The 24,171-nt window shown below is 39.6% G+C and overlaps 1 protein-coding gene across 1 annotated transcript in view; it reads right to left on the bottom strand.

Annotated features, from left to right (window-relative positions):
* The window catches only part of MEP1A (meprin A subunit alpha), a 55,419-nt gene that overhangs the window by 8,921 nt on the left and 22,327 nt on the right, over nt 1-24,171 (bottom strand). Inside the window, exons 4-9 of the mRNA XM_042987600.1 lie at nt 22,759-22,799; nt 21,957-22,032; nt 11,271-11,388; nt 6,712-6,887; nt 2,198-2,419; nt 1,279-1,428 (exon numbers count right to left, since the gene is read on the bottom strand). Coding sequence (XP_042843534.1) covers nt 1,279-1,428; nt 2,198-2,419; nt 6,712-6,887; nt 11,271-11,388; nt 21,957-22,032; nt 22,759-22,799 — 783 coding nt within the window. The remainder of the gene's footprint in view (nt 1-1,278; nt 1,429-2,197; nt 2,420-6,711; nt 6,888-11,270; nt 11,389-21,956; nt 22,033-22,758; nt 22,800-24,171) is intronic.

Here is a 24,171-nt window from a genome sequence, read left to right as displayed (position 1 = left end):
ACCTCTCACATGAAGGTCACCCTTCTGTTTAGCCTGCAGCTGTACATTGGCCTGTCAGCCAGCCCACGGGAGAGAGTGGGTGGGAAGCTCTGATGGGAATTTAGAGGGAACTTCAGACTTAGATCACCCTTTGGACACTTGAGATTATGTGTTTAGTAATATGATGTGTGACAGAGACTTTCACCCTTTGCCGAGGCTGGAGGGAGAGTGGCAATTGTTTACAACCTCTGAGCCCAGTGGCCTGGCAACTGAGTGACAAGCCGGGTCCCTTCTGTGAAGGAAATATAACCAACTCCCACAGGCAGTAACAGTCTAGTCTTTAGAAACTGACTATAATCTATAGGGTTGAGATTTTTTTCTAAGACAGGCACAAACTAAAAGGCTGCTAAAGTAGAAATAAAAAAAAATGAATGGAACCTCTGGACAGAAAGGGAAGATATAAAAAAAGTAGAGAGGGCAGCTGCTGGTCTGCAGCCGGAGGATTTATATGCATTATTTCCTTCCATCTTCATGCTTAAGTGTCAAAATCCTGGAATGCTCGGAGAGGCTGACAAAAGCGAAGACTTAAAAAAAAAGGCACCAACAAAAACAACTTTCTGTGGTTACAATTAGCAAGTGGTGGGGCCAGATTTCCTGTCTGGGTCCGTCTGACTTTATGACTTTTTCACTGTACAAAACACACCTAAGAACGATCTGAAGCTGTGCCATCCAATATGGCGGCTACCAAACGTGGTATTTGAGCACTTGAATTGTGACCAATCCGGACTGAGATGTGCTACAAGGGTAAAATACACACCAGATTTCAAATACCTGGTACAAAAGTGTGGAGTAGCTTATTAATAACTTTAATATTGATAGCATGTCAAAATGCCAATATTTTGAATATATCGGGTTCAATAAAATGTGTAGCCAGCGACAATTTCTCGTTTCTTTTTTACGTAGCTACTAGAAAATTTCACATTATGTATGTGACTTGTATTATACTTCAATTGGAGGGCACTGTTCTAGAGACATGACCTTTATTGACAAAATCATGTATTAGCAACCACAAGTCTGTATTAGTGTTGTCATGACCTAAATGCATCTTTCTGTTGCACGCCCAGAACCTGCATGCTTTTTGTTGAGCTAATAATTAAGATACGAGAAATGGTCTTTGTGCTTGTTCAGGTTTCCATGTTGGATAACTAACATTGCAATTGAGACAAAACATGTAAGCTGCCATTCCCTAACTGAACCTGGTGAACCACTGTAGAGTTCCTACTTTCTGCCTTCACTCACCCGTGCATTGTCCCACCAAGGTGTGGTCCACTTGTCCAGGCTGAGAACTGTCCTCATGGACCCAGTCAGCATCATCTCTGGTCCCCTGAATCATCCCACAGATGTTTGCCTTCTCAAAAGCACAGTGGTCCAAAAGGGTGTGCGTTGTGGCTGCAAATGATATTTTTGTCACCTGGTTTAAAGTTTAAGTCCTCTTATTTCAAATACCTGATGTCTTGTGCTAAAAAGACCTCATTGTTCAGATACAGCACACTTTCTTGACTTTTCTCAAATGCAAATTCTGCTGTCATCTATTACATCTTAGGACATCCAACGTAGATGCAGCCCTACCCACCTCACAGAGTCAGATGATAAAAAGACCTGTCATCATGCTTTGCTATAAATGCCAACCAAGAACTCCTTTAGATCAAGAAGGAGGTACCTAGTAGATCTTTGTATGTAGTAAGTCTTCTGTACATACATATTGAACAGAATTAAAGAATGTGTCTCTCAAGACTAGTAGAGTCATTTTAGAAAACATCCCATCTCTGAGCAGTAGATTGCTCTAGAACAACTACTCTGGGTAAAGAATTTTGCAGGATAAAAAATACTTCCAAGCTTGTCCCCTATCTTGAGATTTACAGAATGATGCACCATTCAAAAGGATGCTAAAGAAGCTGGACAATTACAGCTTCTTACATCATTGGTCCAATACTTTTACTTTGCAAAACACAACCACATAATTGATTTTCATAACCATCCTGTGAGGCAGGTGTTACCATTTTTTCTAATCTAGCGATAAGTGAAGGTTATGTGGCTGGTCCACTGTCCTTCACTAGAACAGGAAAGAATAGTGAAGGGAAATATAGGGGAAACTGGGGGAGCAGAGGAAGCTCTGTTGAGGTTCGATTACCTACTTCTCAGACCCAGCAGTACTCACTGCAATTATACATTCGGTTCAGCCTCTCCAAATCAGTGGCACTGAAGTCCAGGCGCTGCCCAATGATGGTGTTAAACTCAGGGATCTTGGCCGTGATGGTAGGAGCACTTTCATTCTTGTTAAATGAGAAAGGCTCGTAGTGCATCAAAGACTCGTAGTCATAGGGCGTGTTGAGGTCTGTGATGAAGCTGTCATCGTAGGTGTTAAAGTTGTGCTCAAAACCTATCAGAGAGAGCATCGACGGGTCCTTTTTAGTTATATCATTTCCCCTGTCGTGCCCCCTTTGACTAGATACTTAAGCAGAGACCACAAAGAAAAAATGAACATTTGATTTAAATATATATATTTAACATATTTTATACTAGCATAATGTACATAATATCAATACATATTATTAATTAATAGTAACAAATATATTTTTTTTTAAAATAGGCTTCATGCCCAGAGTGGAGCCCAACACAGGCCTGAATATCACAACCCTAAGATCAAGACCTGAGTTGAGATCTTGCTTAGGATTTTCTCTTCTTCTTTCTCTGCCCCTCCCCCACTCGTGCTCTGTCTCACTCTGTCTCTCAAAAATAAATAAATGTAAAAAAAAAAGTCAGACACTTAACTGACTGAACCACCCAGGTGTCCCTAACAAATAATATATTAATTATATTAATATATTATATAATAGTATATCCACTTATAAAAATTAAAAGTATATTTAAAAATAAATATAAAAACACATGTTATAATTAATTTATAAATTTGCATACAACTTATTAAATATTTGTATACATTTACATCAAAGATTCATTTTACAAATAAATGAATAAATGTGTGTGTGTGTGTGTATACGTATCAGGTTTTAAGAATGAGAAGATAAAACATTAAAGCAGAGGCAGGTGTTCCAAACGGCAGGAAAAGGAAATTTGTGAATTCAGAAAAATGTTCAGGACTGATACATCTTGCTAATAAGCAAGTACCTCATCCACCAAAAGCTATACCTGGTCAGCAATTCCATAGGTTAGAAAGTCAATTCAAGGGGCAGAAGGAAAGGTCAGTAGCTGCCAAGAAAGGGGCATCCTGTCAATCAAGGCTCACATCCTTTTCCAGAAATGGCCTCATGGACAGAAAAATAAAACAGGAAGCGCAAAATTGACTTTCCGTCCAAAATAGAAAAGGAAAATATTTTTATGAGATTAACACAAGTAAGATAATATATATTGCAGAGTGAAATGCTGGGATCAGAAAACCAATCAGATGTTCCTTTAATCCACTAGCCATCAGGAATTTACTGTTTCAGCAGCAATCATGAGAAGCTCACAGATTTTTAATTTCCTTCTTAGGGAGTGGCAGGAAAACTGAATGAGAAGGCTCATAACTCCCCCAATCGTGACTTCCCGTCTTCATGTATTTCTCCTTTTCTAGTTTCCCATCCAGTTGTTTTTAACTACCTTACGAAGACATCAACGTGGATGCATTTAGGATTGAAGAAGAGTGGCACAACGTGAAGTGGTCTAGCGAGTGCTGGAGGGAGTCTCTAAATGCTTTTGGAAAAGCCATGAACCCTGCTGATCAAAACTTGATTTTAACTGTAAATGAGAATACCAACGTTTCATCCTCCCAATTCATGGGATTTCATGGAGACTTAACCTGAAAGGGATCAAAGCATTTTCGAAGGTGGCACAGGACTGTAAGAAACAAATAAGCCAAACAGAAGGGGAAAGTAACTCCTTCCAGAACACTTGGCCCTAGGTTGTCCTACCCTAAGGGATAGAACTAGAAAGAACATCCAGCCAGTGTGAGGACTGAGGCTTGGTCTGGGATCTCCTGGTGACTTGTGATGAAATCTTAAGAAAAGCACTCTCAAATTCACCGGATAGGTTTTCCTTAACTTTAACTAAAATCACCGGGTTAGAATAGATCATTTCATTCTTTACTACTCAAGGATTCTTTTCACAATGCTTCACGACATAAATGTTTTGAGTAATTTTTTAAATTTTATTCAACACATTTTTGCTGTGCCTACTATCCATATCTGAGGAGCTATGCTAAGTGGTGGTGGCCCCTGGCAGTGAGTAGAATGGGCCAGGTCCTGCCTTCAGGGAACTCGCAGCTGAGAGCCTCGAAGAGGGAGCCATCTTGTACCCCAGAGAGGCCAGTCAGCAAATCTCTTGTGTAAAGGATCGGGCAGAAAATGTTTTTGACGTTGGGAGCCATGTGGTCTCTGTCACAGCTACTCAACTCTGTCATTGTAGCACAAAAGCAGCCATAGGAAATAGGTGAAGAAACGGGCATGGCAGTGTTGCCATAAAACTTTATTTACAAGAGCAAGTGGATATGACCCACAAGCTGTAGTTTGCGGAATCCTGCTTGACCTCAGAAATTGAGGTCTTTCCTTGGTGGGAGAGAAATGATCCAGAAAACACACTTCTGGCTTAAGAGATGGAGACGGAAACAGAGACGGACTTGGGGAGAGAACTACGTTGCCAGTATACTATCTTCTTAGGTTGAACAATTAGATAGTCATCTACGAAAGATGAGACGCAATGAAAGTTATAAATTACCCTGAGCAATAATAGTGCCCTCCCTTACTGTCTTATTAATTCGATGTCTCATTTGAGAACCGTTCTCCAGAGATAGTGAGCAATTTAGATATACGGAATATGAAAATATAGGGAGGAGATAAACAACATGTGTTGAGTAATTCATGTTCAGCCAAGAGCTGAGCCAGTCTGAAAATTACCCTGTCAAATGCGTTGGCTCCCTCTGAGAAAGAGAAATTATTTGGCCTAAAATGGTATTAAAACACTAACCGTTGTGTTCTCCAAGACTGAAAAATGTGAACGTTCTCTGCATCTTTATTGAATGTTCAGCAGAACCAAGTATATGTACAGGGAGGTAAGAAAGTCAAGCCTAGAGGCAAATACAGGCAGTCTACCAGTGCCCTGGGCCAATGACCCCCACTCTCCTTTCCCTCCTACACAGACCCAGTTCTAACACACTTACATCTAGGAGACAAATGCCTTAAACTTGATCTGTTATTTCATGTCCGGGTGAATACTTGCTAATATATCTCTAGATTGGACTGAGGGGCGAAGAAAAATATTACTTTAGCTCAGTGGTTGGGTGGTAGGATGGGTGGAAGTGTATGTGGGGTATGTGTAATCGTGGTTCTGACGAGTCCCTCAAAGTCGAATCATTATAGACGCACTGCCGTATATGAACCCATATGTGAAACTGGTATCTAAATAAAACAGATAATTATAAGACAATTACTTGCTTTGTGAAAACCACGATTGGTAATGGTAAAGGCATTTTAATACATGAAAGTTTTATTAATCTATTGCTGCCAAAAAAGATGTTTTCCCACTTCCTGAACTAAGTCCTAATTAAAAACTAGATGTTTTCAGAAACACAGTATTGGCTTTCTTCCCAGCACATTGGGAAGCTGTTCGATAAAAGAGTGTTTTTCATATACCTAAGAGCACCATTTAGTTGTCTCAAACAATTAGGAAAGGTAATGCCAAGGAAGTCTAAAGAAACTACAGAACAGAACAGAAATTGTTAGAACAACATACCTGCATTAACAGTAAGTGAAATAAGACTGTATTATCCCTTGCACAATGTGGCTGGGGGCAGGAGGAGAGAGGTATTTAGGAAGAAAGAAGGAGGAGAAGGAAGGGGAGGAGGGGTACAGGAGGAAGAAAGGCCAGTCAATTTTGACTAACTAGAACTCAGATCATCAGCCAGAGTTAACACAACTGGGGAGACAATTTCAGATGAAAGAATTCATTTTTGTTGTTGTTTTGGTTTGTTTGTTTTTTAATTTTTTTTTAATGTTTTATTTATTTTTGAGACAGGGAGAGACAGAGCATGAACAGGGGAGGGTCAGAGAGAGAGGGAGACACAGAATCGGAAGCAGTCTCCAGGCTCCAAGCTGTCAGCACAGAGCCCGACGCAGGGCTCGAACCCACGGACCGCGAGATCATGACCTGAGCCGAAGTCGGCCGCTTAACCGACTGAGCCACCCAGGCGCCCCTGTTTTGGTCTGTTTTTAAACACCTATCATTGATTTGGTAAAGCACCAGCAAAGTTCTTGAGTATATATTAGAGTCGTCTTTTGTTCAGCTAAACTTCATGCAGACTCCTAGACCTACATGAGATCTCACACCCAGAAAAATGGCCATGACATCCTCGGAAGCCTAATTCAATTTACGATGACAGGATGATAGCATTCTAGATGGATTTTCAACAAAAACACCGAAACAAAGCAAAAGCTTCCGATGAACTTTCAGTTGGCATTGAGTTAGCCAACACACATCATTCCCTAAGGCCCTTCTCTGGGGTCAGTTAGGATCAGATGAGCAACACCCACAGAATAGGCCAACAAATAATACACTTTTCCTCTGCTGTGCTCTAGCTGAAGCTTCTGTCTGCACACCGGTGTGGCTTAGACATCCCAGGGTTGGTCCCAACAAGCGATCAAGGTAAATCCCACCCAACTCCCTTGGGTCTGTACACACCTGGAAGAATTTCATCCCACCAGATGTTCACATAGTCATCCCGGTCAGTTCTTGACTGCTCATGGTAAAATCCCAAAGCGTGGAGAATCTCATGTTCAATGATGGCCTTATAGTCACACCCCTGGCCAATGGAAAGGTTCTGTCCCACGTGTTGATCGCCAACCTCAGACCAGCACCTTTAAAGAAGAGGAGAGGGAGATTTTCTCCTAAAGAACTCTCAAGTGGCTGTAATTCATGGGGTTCCAGAACACAAATTTGAAGGAAGTTAGGTTTGATTTTAAAAAAGGAATTGTCAACGGCATTCTCATAAGCTAATAGTTCAAAATAGGGGACTAGTTAACTGAGCAACATTCCCTGCAGGGAATAACATACAGTCTTTGAAAGTGGTGGTCCAGTGGCCCCTGGGTGACTCAGTCAGTTAAGCTTCCAACTCCTGATTTCAGCTCAGGTCATGATCTCATGGTTTCTGAGTTCGAGCCCTGCATTGGGCTCCATGTTGACAATGCAGAGCCCGCTTAAGGTTCTCTCTCTGCTTCCCCCCCCCCCCAACTGCCCCTCCACAATGGTCCATGCTTGTTCTCTCTCTCAAAATAAATAAATAAAATTTAAAAAAAAATAAAAGTGATGGTTGATTTTCAGTGTGATACCTACTCAGAGGCAAATCAATCCTAATAATGCACCAGGTAGAAAAAAGTAAAAGTTGGCATTCTTTCTCACCTCCACAAACTCAAAGGACATTCCACAGTATAACACTATTGCCTCTGTACCACAGTATTAAGTTGTCTCTGGGTCGTGGCTGTGGTTGATTTAAATTTTTCTCCTTTGTACTTTAATGAATTTCCAAATTTCCTATAATGAGCAGGTATCAATTTTACAATCGTGAAAAAGAACCTCATTAAAGAGACGAGTCTACTTCTTTGGCTGTCGGCCAATCTGCAGCACTACGAAAGCACAGGGCTGGCTGCCTACCAGTTCTAAAGACTCGGGGGAAGAAGGACCCATAACTTCTCACAGAAAGCAGTAGACTCAGCAACTGCTGGCAGATTCTCTAAATTCATCACGGTGCAGTCTCTTGCCCCTTTTTTTCCCAATTATTTTTTGTCTTTTCTCATAAATCCAACTTTCCGCCTCTAGTGGCAAATCTGAAGCTTTCCACGAATTGTCTCGTCTGCTTTAAGTTGTGGAACAGGATCTATACTCTAACCAGTGCTCAACAGAATAAGAGATCTGCTCATACTTTAAATTTTTTCTTAATGTTCATCCATTTCTGAGAGAGAGACACAGTGTGAGCAGGGGAGGGGCAGAGAGAGGAAAACACAGAATCTGAAGCAGGCTCCAGACTCTGAGCTGTCAGCGCGCAGAGCCCTACATGGGGGCTTGAACTCACGAACCTGTGAGATCAAGAGCTGAGCTGAAGTCTGAAGTCCAACCAACAGAGCCACCCAGGTGCCCCGCCCATCTTTTAAGTGTGACCAATGGATTAGAAGTTCTTTGATGACAATCACAATGTCTTACCCACCATTGTTGTCACCAAGATTGCTAACATCATATACCTTCAAATGCTAATGACTTTGGTTTCTACTCAAAGATAGATCTTAATTATCTTCCAACAAGTTTTTAAGGTATAATTTACATACCATGAAATTCACCAATTTTAAGAATACAATCAATGCTCTTTTGTAAATGTATTGAGTTATGCAAGCATCACCATGATCATTTTGCATCTCTGACGGTGGCATTTTATTCCAAACTAGAGTTGACTCTGCAAAATACCCACAATCCAGAGGAAGTACTTATTTATCTTGTTTTTAAACATCCCTCTCCCAACAGAAATGTGTAAGTTGCAAAAATGCCACAACTCTGCCTGTCTGACTCTTTTACCTTATCTTTCTAGAAAGAGCCCAGTTAACTCCTCCACCCCCTTCAGGGAACCAGGGCCTTGAAGGTTTTTGGGCCCTTTGGTCCAGTTTTTTCACCATTCTTCCTCCTTTTTCCGTTCCCCTAACTTAAGCCACAGGCAGTAAGAATCTCCCAGACTCAGATTTCACAAGAAAGAACATCCCTTAAAACTGACCTTCCCCTTCATCAAGTACTTGGGGATTGAGTTACAAACTGAGAAGAAGTCCAGAGAATTTTACTAGGGGAAAGAGAACTTTTGGAAAGTGATCGTATTAGCTTCATTTTATTTTTAAGAGAAAAAAAAAAAGAGAAACCGTGGTAGCTACAAATGGAAATAAAAGTGTTAAGAAAATGAACTTTTTTCCCTGAAATCTTCAATAAATAATTAAAGGTTTTGGTACTTAAAAAAATTTTTTTTTAAATGTTTATTTATTTTTGAGAGAAAGAAAGAGACAGAGTGTGAGTGGGGGAGGGACAGAGAGAGAGGGAGACACAGAATCTGAAGCAAGCTCCAGGCTCTGAGCTGTCAGCACAAGAGCCCAACCTCACGAACCCGTGAGATCATGACCTGAGCCGAAGTCAGACACTTAACCAACTGAGCCACCCAGCACCCCAGCTTCCGTACTTTCTTCAAGTGCAAAGGTTGCCAAGGGACAAAACGAACATGTCAAAAGCAGAGAAACTCTAAAATCCGTGTTCTTGGCGAGGTCCAAGGTGTACTTTACATGTTTTTCCTTCACAAAAAGAGGAACTGTGGGAACACTATTGGTTATCTCCACTTACATGACCCACAAGAACCTCAGAGCATGTCCAGGAACACATTCAGTCTCTTACCCTGATAGCGGTTCTTCTGGCAATACTCCCAAGCTCAGTGAATGAAGTAACCACCCGGCAGTCACTGAATCAAAAATCTTAGATTCCTCATTCTTCTTAACCCTTCCCATCAACTAGCCACCAGCTTTCGAGAAGTCCCCCTGTTTTCATTGTTTTGAAATTCATTCCCTTTTTTCTATTCCAACTGTCTCTTCTTTAAGTGTGCGTCCATTTCATTTCTGTCCTGGACGATTGGGACATTCTTTCATTGGTCTCCCGCCACCAGTCTTGCCCCTACTTCGATTCTTTATCCACGGTTGCTAGAGTAATCTTTCCAAAATGGAAAACTGAACATATAATGAATCACGCACAGAAGAGGGCACTCCCGCACGCGTGGTTTGTCTATTACCAGGCTTCCGTTTTATCGCCTGGCTCCACGGCTCATCTCACTGCCCCTTACATGCCCCTTACATGAGTTCTCCGAGTAAGACACATTCGTGTTTATGTTTGCTTTTTTCTTGTCTCTCTTCTCTTCCTCTTCCTCTTCCTTCTTCTCCCCCCGCTTCTCTCCCTCTCTTCCCATCCCCCATTTTGTACCTCCCTCTCTTCTGCCTCTATGTCCTTCTCCCCTCTTCATTTAACAAGCAGTGTGGCTTTCCCTGATGCTTCACTACATGCTAAGTGAGAGTTCCTGCTTCTGCCCTCTTATGGCCCACGGCACTCCCCTTAGCATATATAACTATTGTTTTTCTCCACCACCCCCAGCTGCCAGCTGTAAACCTTGTGGGATCTAAGACCCTGCGGCATGCTTCTTTGTGTCTAGAGACTAACACACTTCCCGGCCCAGAGTAGGTGTGCATAAATTGCAGTTTTAATAAAAGTCCGAGCTAAGGAAAAAAGCACTCAGGTAAGTAAAGAACTCGTGTCTAAGTGGTCGCCACAATTTTTACTTTTTTTCACTGCTATTTTTTTGCATATTTTTTTTTTTCTTGAGAGGCTAAATCATATGCTAACTTCCTTCCCCATCTCCTATCCATCCATGATTAACAAAACCACCATCAGAACGAGACAACCAAATCCAGGCAACACCTAGAGGCAGTTTGGGGAACTGCAGCATGAGGAAATGTGTCTGTGCTGAAAGACACAGAGGGGCCGTCACAGCAGATGACAGCTTGGCTTCCCCACTGCATCTAGCCCAGGTTGGTTGACATAAATACCACTGGGAAAGAAGAGCTTCTTTCTTGATATATCATTTCTTTCCTAGGAGAAACACAAAGTAAAAACTGTACATAGAACTTTTCTATGTATAGGTCCACCCAATAGAGTACTATAATTTAAAACAGTACCATAAAGGGGCGCCTGGGTGGCTCGGTCAGTTAAGCGGCCGATTTCGGCTCGGGTCATGATCTCGCAGTCCGTGAGTTCGAGCCCCGCGTCAGGCTCTGTGCTGACAGCTCAGAGCCTGGAGCCTGTTTCAGATTCTGTGTCTCCCTCTCTCTGACCCTCCCCCATTCATGCTCTATCTCTCTCTGTCTCAAAAATAAATAAACGTTAAAAAAAAATTTAAAACAGTACCATAAAAAGAGTGTAATTTATACATTAATACACCTGACCTAAAAAAAAAAACACTCCGCAAGTTAAAACATGACCTAAACCCAGGAAAAGAATTGAGATAAATCTCCCTGTTGCCCAGACATAGCCAAACAACTCATTCTTCATCTAGAACATTAAAAATACGATAGTTTCAAAATTCACAGAGCAAGACTTGATTCTGCTTTCCGTTTCTTTCCAGTTTCTTCTTTTGAAAGACATGTGTCGCTTCACACTTTGTAAAATTTCATACTTACCCAGAAAACTTCTGAAATATGATATATGAGCTCTCTCCTTCATAGGGCTTGAAATCCACACAAGACCTGAGGCGGAACATTTCAAAGGCGTAAAGAATGGCTCCTTTGGCGTTCAGCCCTGCAGAAATCAGTAAAAGTATCAATGAGCGTTACTTAAACCTTAGATAATATATATAACATGGTTCAGAGAAAATCTTGCCACCACATGAAATCCACAGAGGTCTATGGGTATATTTTTCGGTAGTTAGTAGATTCCTTGGAAACTACAACTATAAAACTAGTCCTGTATGTAAACATTAAGTGTTGGGGCACATGGGTGGCTCAGTCAGTTAAGCGTCCAACTTCAGCTCAGGTCATGGTTTCCCGGTTTGTGGGTTCGGGCCCCGCATCCAGGTCTGTGCTGATAGCTCAGAGCCTAGAGCCTGCTAAGGATTCTGTGTCTCCCTCTCTGACCCTCCCCCACTTGTGCTCTGTCTCTCTGTCTCAAAAATAAATAAACACTAAAAAAATTGTTTTAAAAACCTTAAGTGCAAACTTTAAATATATAATGTAAATATAACTACAAAATAAGAACACACTCCTATGGATAGCTGAACAAAATTATAAACTGACTTCCTTATTTCCTCCCTTCCCCTTTCCCCATTCAAGCAGAGATCCTGAGTGCAATTGCCTCAGGAGAGTCCCGCTGTAGAGGAGAAGACTGCAAGCCATTTGTCTTCTGTGTGAATAAAGTACCTTGTAGAGAAGCAGTGAGAATGGTGCTCACTGCAGTCTAAAAAGATAACCTTCTTGCTGGAGGAAGACAGCAGAGTTTTGAGAAGTTTATGGGCTCTAAGAGCACGAGAAGCGCATATGGTATTTTACCTTGCTTCCCAGCAAGGCTTCTGGAGAGACGACAAGACTAAACAGCGCTGGAAACAGCCTTGGGAAAGATTTCCTTTTTTCTTTTTTTTAAGAAAAAAAATTTTAATATTTATTTTTGGGAGAGAGAGAGAGAGAGAGAGAGAGAGAGACAGAGTACAAGTTGGGGAGGAGAAGAGAGAGAGGGAGACACAGAATCCGAAGCAGGTTCCAGGCTCCAAGCTGTCAGCACAGAGCCTGATGCCGGACTCAAACCACGGGATCATGACCTGAGCCGAAGTCGGACGTTTAACCAACTGAGCCACGCAGGTGCCCCTGGAAAAGATTTCTATAACCCAAACTTGGAACCAAAGCAGCAGAAGCCTAATGGACCTGAAGAGGCCAGCACAATAGATGCTTACTGGTAAACTGTAGGTTAGGACCAATGACCAAAGATCAAATGTCTTTCCTGTCCCCTAACAAGCACACATGCTGGCATTGCAAAAGATAAGCATGGGGTGGGGAGGAAAGATACTCTGGAGGAACAGAGATATGTTTTACTTAGCGTGTGTCCTTTTTTCTCCCATCAACTCATTGAAGGTAGGGCTCTAAGTTAAAAATTAAGCTATGTTATATCAAGTTACATTATATTTATTGTACATTTGCTTTTGTGCATTCTCTCAAAGAGTTTATAGTTCTTGGCAGTTTACTCAGTATTTACTTTATGGTTTCCTGACCCTATTTCATTTAATAAACTACCAAATTAGAGATTCACGGTTCAGATGTCGTAAGATTAGATCAAGGTCATTAAATAAATAATCAATGGAATAATCAGTAAATTACAGTAAATTACAGTAAAAAGCAACACAGGTAACAACAACAACATGAAAGATTTTCATGAAGTTTTACCTATCCTCTGTGACATCTGTAATATGAATATTTGTACTCAAGACAGCTTAGTTGTCACGAAAGTTGTCACAAACTGGGACAAAATGTTTGCAAAATACATATCTGACAAAAGACTTGCATCCAGAATATGTAAAACACTCTTACAACTCAAAGAAGAAAGACAAATAACTAATCTTTTAAATGGGCAAACTATTTAAACAGGTATTTTACAAAGGAAGACATACAAATGAACAATAAGTAAATAAAAAAGAAAGTAAAATGACAATAAGTAAACTAAAACCACAATTACATACCACTACATGTCCACCAGTATGGCTAAAATTTAAAAAAATAACAGCAATGAATGTTGGAAAGTGGTGTAAATGAACTTTCATTCCTCATTTGTAGAAGTTTGTAAAAAGGTACAAGTACTTTGAAAGAGATCCAACGCTAAACCTATGTCTGTATTATAACCCAACAATTTCACTTAAAAAAATTTTTTTAAGGTTTATTTAGTTTTGAGAGAGAGACAGAGTGCGAGCAGGGAGGGACAGAGAGAGAGGAGGACACAGAATCCAAAGCAGGCTCCAGGCTCCGAGGTCTCAGCACAGAGCGCATCGCAGGGCTCGAACCCACAAACCATGAGATCATGACCTGGGCCAAGTCGGATGCTTAACCGACTGAGTCACCCAGGCATCCCTCACTTTTAGATATTTACACCAGAGACATGAATATGAAAGCATATATTCCAAACATGCATGTACAAGAATGTTCAGAGTAGCTTTAGTCATCATAGCTCAAACGTAGAATCAATGCCTGTTGTCTATCAACGGGAGATTGGTTTAAGCTGTGATATACTTTGTTCACGCAATGGAATGCCACTCAGTAATAAAAAGGAACAAACTATTGATAAACACAACAATATTGGTGAATCTCAAAGACATTTTACTGGGTAATCAAAAAAAAACCCCGTAAAATATGATTCCATTCCTATGAAATTCTAGAACAGGCAAAAACAACAACAACAAAAAAGGAGTTGTTTCGGGAAGGGTGAGAAGAACTATAAAAAGCATGAGAGAACTTTCTGGGATAATAAAAGTGCTCTTTTTTTTTTTAAGTTTATTTATTTGTTTTGAGAGAGAGAAAGAGAAAGAGAGGGAGGGAGGAGCAGAGAGAGAGGGACAGAGAGAATCCCAAGTAGACTTCACGCTGCCAGTGCAGAGCCTGACACAGGGTTCAATCCTATGAACCAGGAGGTCATGACCTGAGCCAAAGCCAACAGTCGGAGGCTTAACCAACTGAGCCACCCAGGCACCCGATAAAAGTGCTCTTAATAGGAGTTGTATGAATATGTTTACATTGTAGAAGTGTAATATGTAAAACCCATTGAACTGTACAGTTAAGACTCATGCATTTTACTCTCTGTACATCTTACATTAAAAAGAACTATAAATAAATATTAAATTTCAGTTAAAGATATGCATGCTCAGGTGTTTGGGGTAAAGCATACTGGTCCCTGCAAATTACTTTGAAATGTATCAAAAATAGAATGTATTGACAGAAGTTTAGAAAGATGGACAGGATGAGATAAAGCAAATATAGCAGAATGTTGTTTGTATAATGTAGGTGATGAGTATATGAGTGTTCACTGTACAATGGTTTTAGCTTTTTGTATATTTAAGTTGTTTCATAATAAAATGTGGAAAAGGACAATAATTACAACTTTAAAGAAAGAAGGAAAAAACCTATCAGCTTACATTCTATTTCCAGTAAAAAAAAAAAAAAAAAAAAAAAAAAAGTCCTTCAAAATGAAGGCAAAAAAGAGGTGATTTTGGAGAAAGAAGAGAATTTGCCACCAACAGTTTTGCTCTACAAGAAATGCTAAAGAAAGTTCACTAGGCTAAAGAGAGATGATACCAGCTAAGAGCCCAGATCTCCAGGAATGAACAGAGCCAGAAATAGCAAGTATAAAAGTAAATATAGAGAATTTTTTTCATTCATTACTTTAAAAGACAACTGATTAAAGCAAAAAATGATAACACTGTATTATGAGGTTTATACAGTATACAGTTGAAAAGTATAAGCCAACAATAGCACAAAAGAAAGGGTTATAAATGAAATTATACTGTTCTAAAATGCTTACATTTTATGCAAAACAGCACAATATTAAGTCTAAGGATACTGTCACATATTAGGTCTACCAATTGTAATCCCTACTGCAAAGTCTCACAAAACAATACAAAGGGATTGAGCTGAAAAGCCACTACAGGCCCCAAGTGAAATTTTAAATTCTTGGATTTAACCAAAAGAAGGCAAGAAGAAATAAAAGCAAAAATAAAAGACAAATAATAACTGTTAGTTCTAAATCAAACTATATCAATAATTACATTAAATATAAATACACCAAATACTGTAGTTAAAATTCAGAGGTTTATAGACTGTATAAAAAAGTAAGACCCAAATATATACTGTCTGAAAAAGAGACACTTTAAATATAAAAACATTGATAGGTTGGAAGTAAAAAGTTGCACAAGATGCACAGTGCAAACAGTAAGTTTTATAAAGTTGGTGTAGCTAGATTTAAATTAGACAAAGTAGACTTCAAAACAGAGAAGATTGCCAGACATAAAGAGAAACTTCTCTAAATGAGAAGAGTCTATTTAGCAAGATGATATGACAATGTGCTTGCACAGAAGAGCAGTTTCACGCAAGTGCAAAAAGAAGAAATAAACAAATGCACAATTATAGTCAAAGAGTTTAACACCTCTCTCTCAGTAACAGATAAAACAATAAGTCCAAAACTCTATGCAGATATAAGTATTTGAACAACACAGTCACCTTGACCTATTTGACGTTGATAAAATAACATGCTCCAAACCAGCCAAATACAAGTTCTTTTCCAGTGCACACGGAATAGTTACAAAGGTAGACCACAAAACATGTCTCAGTAAATTTCAAAAGATTGAAATCTTATACAATATGTTCTCTGACCTCAACAAAATTAAACTAGAAATTAATAATAGAATATCTAGAAGAGCTACAGATATTTGTAAATTGAAAAGCACACTTCTAATTGACCCATTGATTTTTTTTTAAATTTTTTTTAAAGTTTATTTATTTTTGAGACAGAGAGAGACAGAGCATGAACGGGGGAGGGGCAGAGAGAGAGGGAGACACAGAATCGGAAGCAGGCTCCAGGCTCTGAGCAGTCAGCCCAGAGCCCGACATGGGGCTCAAACTCACAGACCGTGAGATCGTGACCTGGCTGAAGTCGGACGCTTAACCGACTGCGCCACCCAGGCGCCCCGACCCCTTGATTTAAAAAAATTGCAACAGAAATTAGCGCATATCTAAACTAAATTTTAATAAAGACACAACCATAGCAAAATTTGTGAAAAACAGTAAAAGCATAGTTTCCAATAAAATGTACAGATTTAGATGCCATATTATATATCGCATTATATTATATTCTAAAAATGAAGTTTTAAAATCAATGATATAAATTTCCACCTTCATTTTAAAAAAAGAAGAGCAGGGGCACCTGGGTGGCTCAGTCAGTTAAGCGGGTGACTTCCGCTCAGGTCATGATCTCGCAGTCCGTGAGTTCGAGCCCCGCGTTGGGCTCTGTGCTGACTGCTCATAGCCTGGAGCCTGTTTCAGATTCTGTGTCTCCCTCTCTCTGACCCTCCCCTGTTCATGCTCTGTCTCTCCCTGTCTCAAAAATAAATAAAACGTTAAAAAAATAAATAAATAAATAAAAAATAAAAAAAGAAGAGCAAATTAAACTGGAAGGAAGTAGAAGAAAGGAAAAAATAAAGAAAGCGAAAAGCAACAAAATAGAAATCAGACAAACAAGAGAAAATTAACAAGTCAAAAGTTGCTTCTTTGAAAAGATTAATAAATCAATACACTGCTTAAAAAAACAAACAAAAAAGGCAAGTCATAGACTGGGAGAAAATATTCACTATAATAAAACTTTTTAAAAAATCATGGTAAGAGTTGAACAGACATTTCATAAAAAAAGATACACAAATGGCCAATAGCACATGACAATGTGGGAAATATCATTGGTCATTAGGAAAATGCAAATTAAAATCACAATGAGAGTCCATTTTACAACCACCAGAATGGCTACAATTAAAAAGGTAAACATTGCCAATGTTACTGAAAATGTGGAACAAATGGAACACTGCTACATCGTTAGTGAGAATGAAAAATGGTACAGCCACTTCGGAAACCTGCTTGGCATTTTTATTGAAGTTAAACATATATTTGCCATATGATCAAGCAATTCTGTTTCTAGACATTGGCCCAAGATAAATTAAAAAATACATATCCACAAAGACTTGTACACAATGATCAGAGTCTTGTACAGAAGACTTTCACAAATGTGAAACAACCCAATGTCCATCAACTGAAAAAGGGATAAACAGCTGCCATAATACTGAGGAATATTTCTGAGTAGTAAAACAAGAATTAAGTATTGGTCCACAACAATATGGAAAATCTTCAAAAACATGTTGAGCAAAAGAAGCTGGATACAAGAGTACATACTGTGTGATTCCAATTATCGGTAAACCAGGATACATTAGTAAATCGGTAAATCAGTATACATTAGTAAAACTAACGTATAAGGTAAAGAGTGGTCGTGTCTTTTGGATGTGGGGTAGAGATTGGCTGGAAATGCATACAGGAAATTTCTGGAGTGATGGGAGCATGGGTTCCATAAGTTTATGCGTTTATCAAAAGCCACTGACTTTTACACTGATTTGTGAATTTCAATCCATGTAACTTTAACGTCGATAAAAGAGTTATAAACAAAAGTGAAACTCTAGTAAGTTGGCTTTTTCCAATGGTTTGGGCCCAGGCATCTGAACTTTTTTTAACCCTAAAGGTGATTCTCCTGTGATACTACTTAAGAACCACTGTTGTATCTTTACTGCTGCTACCTTATTTCAGGCCATCTGTCTTCCAGCTTGCTCTTTTAATCTGTTACCTACATTACTGCTAAAGAGACCTTGCTACTCAAGCTGTGGCCGGCAGACCAAAAACATTAGCATCAGCTGTGCAGCATCTCAGACCTCACCCCTGACCCACTCTACAATTTCACAAGATCCTCAGGGGGGCCTTACGCACATTAAAGTCTGTGAGGCACTGACTTTTGCCTCACCGAGGCATGGCGAAGCTTAAATACAATATTAGGTGAAGGCACAGTGGCCAGCACATAATAGTGATTCAAAAATCATGTCCATGTCTTGATGGAAGGGGGACAGAGCAGGTGCGACAGACAGGAAGAAAAAGTGTAATGGGGAAAATACCCCTCTCAAAAGTTGATGTTTCTTCAAACACATATCAATAAATATGGGTGCTCCATAAATTTGCAAACGTGCTGGCAAACACTGGGGGAATAAGAACTCAAATTTCCATAAATAAATAAATAAATAAATAAATAAATAATAAATAACTGAGGACAACAGCATTTGTTTATATCTAGCTCTTCTCCAGAAAAGGGATCAGCACTAATAACAGTGGTGGAAAATATTGAAACATAAGCTATGTCTCCTGAGAGTGGGAGTAGCCTGGCAGCCCATTAAGATAGAGCAAGCCTGTCCCAGCCTCCCCTCTCCTCTGACCTTCCCCCATCCATGAGATGGGCTGCACAGGCATTGCATCATCGTGGCTTGAGGTCAGGCAGTGTCCACACGTGGCTTCAAATATTTATTTATTTCCCCCAAGTGTTATTTCTAACAATGAGCGAACTATAACTTATCCAGTCCTTTATCTTAAGAGAGAAAAGAATTGAAATTGTTACTTCTGAGGAGGAAGGGCTCTGAGAATGTGAAATATAGACTTTTCTATTTCTCAAAAGGATGGAGGGTTTGTTTTGCAACAACAGGGGAAGACATCAGTATGCTGACAATATATTTAGATTCACCTCTAGTATTATTTAAAGTGTAAATTTTTCACTGTGGTGAAGCCAAATTATATTTTATTGTATTTTTGTTCTTTATGGTGCTCTTGGTTTTATTAACATGATAATGTGTTGTGCATTTTTAAAATTGTTATTGGATATTCTGTAATTTTTTAAATTACCTCTTGTATCAAAAAAAAAGAGAACTACAGGCCAATATCCCTGATGAATACGGATGCAAAAATTCTCAATAAGATACTAGCAAATCGAATTCAACAGCATATAAAAAGAATTATTCACCATGATCAAGTGGGATTCATTCCTGGGCTGTAGGGCTGGTTCAACATTCACAAATCAATCAATGTGATACATCACATTAATAAATGAAAAGATAAGAACCATATGATCCTGTCAATCGATGCAGAAAAAGCATTTGACAAAATTCAGCATTCTTTCTTAATAAAAACCTTTGAGAAAGTCGGGATAGAAGGAACATACTTAAATATCATAAAAGCCATTTATGAAAAGCCCACAGCTGATATCATCCTCAATGGGGAAAAACTGAGAGTTTTCCCCCTGAGATCAGGAACACAACAGGGATATCCACTCTCACCGCTGTTGTTTAACATAGTGTTGGAAGTTCTAGCATCAGCAATCAGAAAACAAAATGAAATCAAAGGCATCGAAATTGGCAAAGATGAAGTCAAGCTTTCACTTTTTGCAAATGACATGATACTACCCATGGAAGACCCAATAGACTCCATGAAAAGTCTGCTAGAACTGATACATGAATTCAGCAAAGTCGCAGGATACAAAATTAATGTACAGAAATCAGTTGCATTCTTATACACTAATAATGAAGCAACAGAAAGACAAATAAAAAAACTGATCCCATTCACAATTGCACCAAGAAGCATAAAATACCTAGGAATAAACCTAACCAAAGATGTAAAAGATCTGTATGCTGAAAACTATAGAAACCTTATGAAGGAAATTGAAGAAGATACAAAGAAATGGAAAAACATTCCATGCTCATGGATTGCAAGAATAAATATTGTTAAAATGTCAATACTACCCAAAGCAATCTATACATTCAATGCAATCCCAATCAAAATTGCACCAGCATTCTTCTCGAAGCTAGAACAAGCAATCCTAAAATTTGTATGGAACCACAAAAGACCGTGAATAGCCAAAGTAATATTGAAGAAGAAGACTAAAGCGGGAAGCATCACAATCCCAGACTTTAGCCTCTACTACAAAGCTGTCATCATCAAGACAGCATGGTATTGGCACAAAAACAGACACATAGACCAATGGAGTAGAATAGAAACCCCAGAACTAGACCCACAAACGTATGGCCAACTAATCTTTGACAAAGCAGGAAAGAATATCCAATGGAAAAAAGACAGTCTCTTTAACAAATGGTGCTGGGAGAACTGGACAGCAACATGCAGAAAAATGAAATTAGACCATTTTCTTACACCATTCACAAAAACAAACTCAAAATGGATGAAGGACCTGAATGTGACACAGCGAACCATTAAAACCCTAGAGGAGAAAGCAGGAAAAAACCTCTCTGACCTCAGCTGAAGCAATTTCTTACTTGACACATCCCCAAAGGCAAACCTCATGAAGATAAAAAGCTTCTGCAAAGGAAACAATCAACAAAACTAAAAGGCAACCGACAGAATGGGAAAAGATATTTGCAAATGCCATATCAGACAAAGAGCTAGTATCCAAAATCTATAAAGAGCTCATCAAAGTCCACACCAGAAAAACAAATAATCCAGTGAAGAAATGGGCAGAAAACATGAATAGACACTTCTCTAAAGAAGACATCCAGATGGCCAACAGGCACACGAAAAGATGCTCAACGTCACTCCTCATCAGGGAAATACAAATCAAAACCACACTGAGATACCACCTCACGCCAGTCAGAGTGGCTAAAATGAACAAATCAGGAGACTACAGATGCTGGAGAGGATGTAGAGAAACGGGAACCCTCTTGCACTGTTGGTGGGAATGCAAATTGGTGCAGCCACTCTGGAAAACAGTGTGCAGGTTCCTCAAAAAATTAAAAATAGACCTACCCTATGACCCAGCAGTAGCACTGCTAGGAATTTACCCAAGGGATACAGGAGTACTGATGCATAGGGGCACTTGTACCCCAATATTTATAGAAGCACTCTCAACAATAGCCAAATTATGGAAAGAGCCTAAATGTCCATCAACTGATGAATGGATAAAGAAGTTGTGGTTTATATACTCAATGGAGTACTACTTGACAATGAGAAAGAATGAAATCTGGCCTTTTGTAGCAACGTGGATGGAACTGGAGAGTGTTATGCTAAGTGAAATAAGTCATACAGAGAAAGACAGACACCATATGTTTTCACTCTTATGTGGATCCTGAGAAACTTAACAGAAGACCATGGCGGGGGGGGAAGGAGGAAAAAAAAAAAGAGGTTAGAGAGAGAGGGAGTCAAACCATAAGAGACTCTTAAAAACTGAGAACAAACAGGGTTGATGGGAGGTGGGAGGGAGGGGAGGGTAGGTGATGGGTATTGAGGAGGGCACCTGTTAGGATGAGCACCGGGTATTGTATGGAAACCAATTTGACAATAAATTTCATATTTAAACAAAAAAAAGAAAGAAAAAGAAAATACTGACACGAACATAAAAAAAGTAAATTAATTAAAAAAAAAATAAAGTGTAAGTTTTTCACCGTGGTGAAGCCAAATTATATTTCATTGTATTTTTGTTCTTTATGGTGCCCTTGGTTTTATTAACATGTAATGTGTTATACATTTTTAAATTGTTATTTGATATTCTGTAATTTTTAAAATTACCTCTTGTATCTCCAACCAGTTAAGCTGCCCTGGTGTCAGTATAAAGTTATACATTCCGTTCCATGGGATAAAGAACCATCAGGACTTGGAACCCCTCATATGCAATGGTGTTACTCCCAATCTGAAGCTGATGAACAGGAGGAGTGGGGAGGGAGAAGAGTAAAACCCAAAGTGTCTAATTAAAACAATTAAAATTACCCAAATTGTCAGCCAGAATGTAAGGGATGGGGAACTTCCATCTGGTGTTAGGGTCTCTCAGGCCATTTCTGGAGTTCTGTGGAAACAAGGCAAAGATGACCAGGAAGGCAATCCTTGAGGCCCCCCTGGCCTCCTCTTTCACTAAATTTTCACACCACAAACAACCTGTCATACAATTCAAACAACTTAATCACATTTGTCTTCTGATGACCAAAGTGACTGAAGTTCATTACAGACAATTTGGAAACTTCAGAGAAATTATTAAGGACGAAATTTAAAAGACCTACAATTTCTAAAAGTTGAGATAGTCACTTTAAGCATATTGGTGCATTGGGGCACCTGGGTGGCTCAGTCGGTTAAGCATACAACTTTGGCTCAGGTCATGATCTCACGGCTTGTGAGTTCAAGCCCCGTGTTGGGCTCTGTACTGACAGCTCAGAGCCTGAGCCTGCTTCGGATTCTCTGTCTCTTTCTCTCTCTCTGCCCCTCCCCTGCTTGTGTTCTGTCTCTGTCTCTCAAAAATAGATACGTATATTGGTGCATTTCCTTCTCTCATTCACTTACTGGGAAAAATAAGTGAACATGTAATATGGTAATTATAGACTCTTTGTACTGTTTACTTATTTTTCATCTGTTTTTGTCATCATCGACCACAGTTGAAGCCCCTGTGGGTACAGATGATAGATTAGATTCTTTCATGTCCTCCACAGTGCCCATGCCAGGGCTGGACACAGCAGAGGCTCCCAGTCATAAAAAACAGCCAGTACTGAGGATCGTCATTATGTCCTTAACAGGTACTCACCCTTAGGAGGATGTCCCCTTGAAAGAGGTCCAAGCCTTCAGCTAGATGCAGATTTAAAAATATACATATTTGAATGAGCATTACTAAAAGGCATTTCTCATAATAAAATTAATCTTTTCCATTGTAAATCTTTCAGTGTTCGTCTTCATGTGATAAAAGTCACTTTGAAATAGGCAAAATTTCCTCTAATTGAGTAAATGTAAACAACCCATAAATATCATGTCTTATCACATCCTTGGTCTCATTTTGGAAAAAGAAACCTGGTCCAAGAATCTTAAAAGTAAGCAATGAATTAGAAGGCATGTTTTTGATCATTGACTCCAAATCTCTCATACTTGAGGAGGGCACAAGGGAATCTTGAGACAGGAAGTAAGGCACTAGGTGGTCAACAGTTGAGGGAGCTTGAGAACTCCTGACTTCCTTTTCAGGGCACTCTCTGCTATTGTTCCATCCTTCCTCATGACTGTAGGTAAATGGGTTGATTTTTCTCTGCCCCATGAATAAACAATGATACTCTCCAAAGCCAAACTCAAGATAATGCCCTTGCAATAAAGGCCAGGCAAATATGGATAAATCCACTCAAACTGTATCTCCAAATATCTATCAGGAGCTTAGCACAATAAAATTTCTCCCTGATGGTATTCTTTGAGTCTGGCCTCACTGTGTTTCTGAAAATAGGATTCTTAAAAGGGAAGACCCTTGTGGGGAAAATTATGAGCACGTAAAAGAATGTCTCTTCTTATCATAACACTCATATTTGATAAGCAGCCTCCCCTGTAAAACACAAAGGACTTCAAACAGGGTCGGTAGATTATATCATTGTGAGAACAGTTCCTGATTTACAGCTGGGAAACCAAGCTAGAGAATTATCACCATAGCCTCACATGGTAACAGAGGTCCCATGTGACAAAGCTGATGGCTCATTCATGATAAAGGACACCCCTGGGGTTGTAGGTATTAGGAGAAGCTGTGGTTTCACTTCCTAATGACTAAGGCTACCCTTGTATCATCCCTTGCCCCATGCACACATCTCTTTTTTTTTTTTTAGTTTATTTATTTATCTTGAGAGAGAGAGTGTGTATGAGGGACAGAAAGAGAGGGAGAGAGAGGAAATTCCAAGCAGGACCACACCATCAGCACAGAGACCAGTGCAGGGCTTGAACCCATGACCTGCAAGATCGCGACCTGAGCTGAAGTCAAGAGTCAGACACTCAACCAACTGAGCCACCCAGGTGCCCCTCCATGCACACATTTCCTAACCTCCATAAGCCTAACCTATGTATACAATCACAGCACAATTAAACAAAAACAAATAGCAATGACACGACTGCCTCATCGGCGTAGAATTGCCTTTTTGATAGGGGTAGTATGTGCTGATCTATCCCCTCTCTGCCTTAGGCATGTCATGAACAA

This window comes from Panthera tigris, chromosome B2, assembly GCF_018350195.1.
Source record: "Panthera tigris isolate Pti1 chromosome B2, P.tigris_Pti1_mat1.1, whole genome shotgun sequence".
Classification (NCBI taxonomy): Eukaryota; Metazoa; Chordata; class Mammalia; order Carnivora; family Felidae; genus Panthera; species Panthera tigris.
This window is presented reverse-complemented; position numbering and strand designations above follow the sequence as displayed.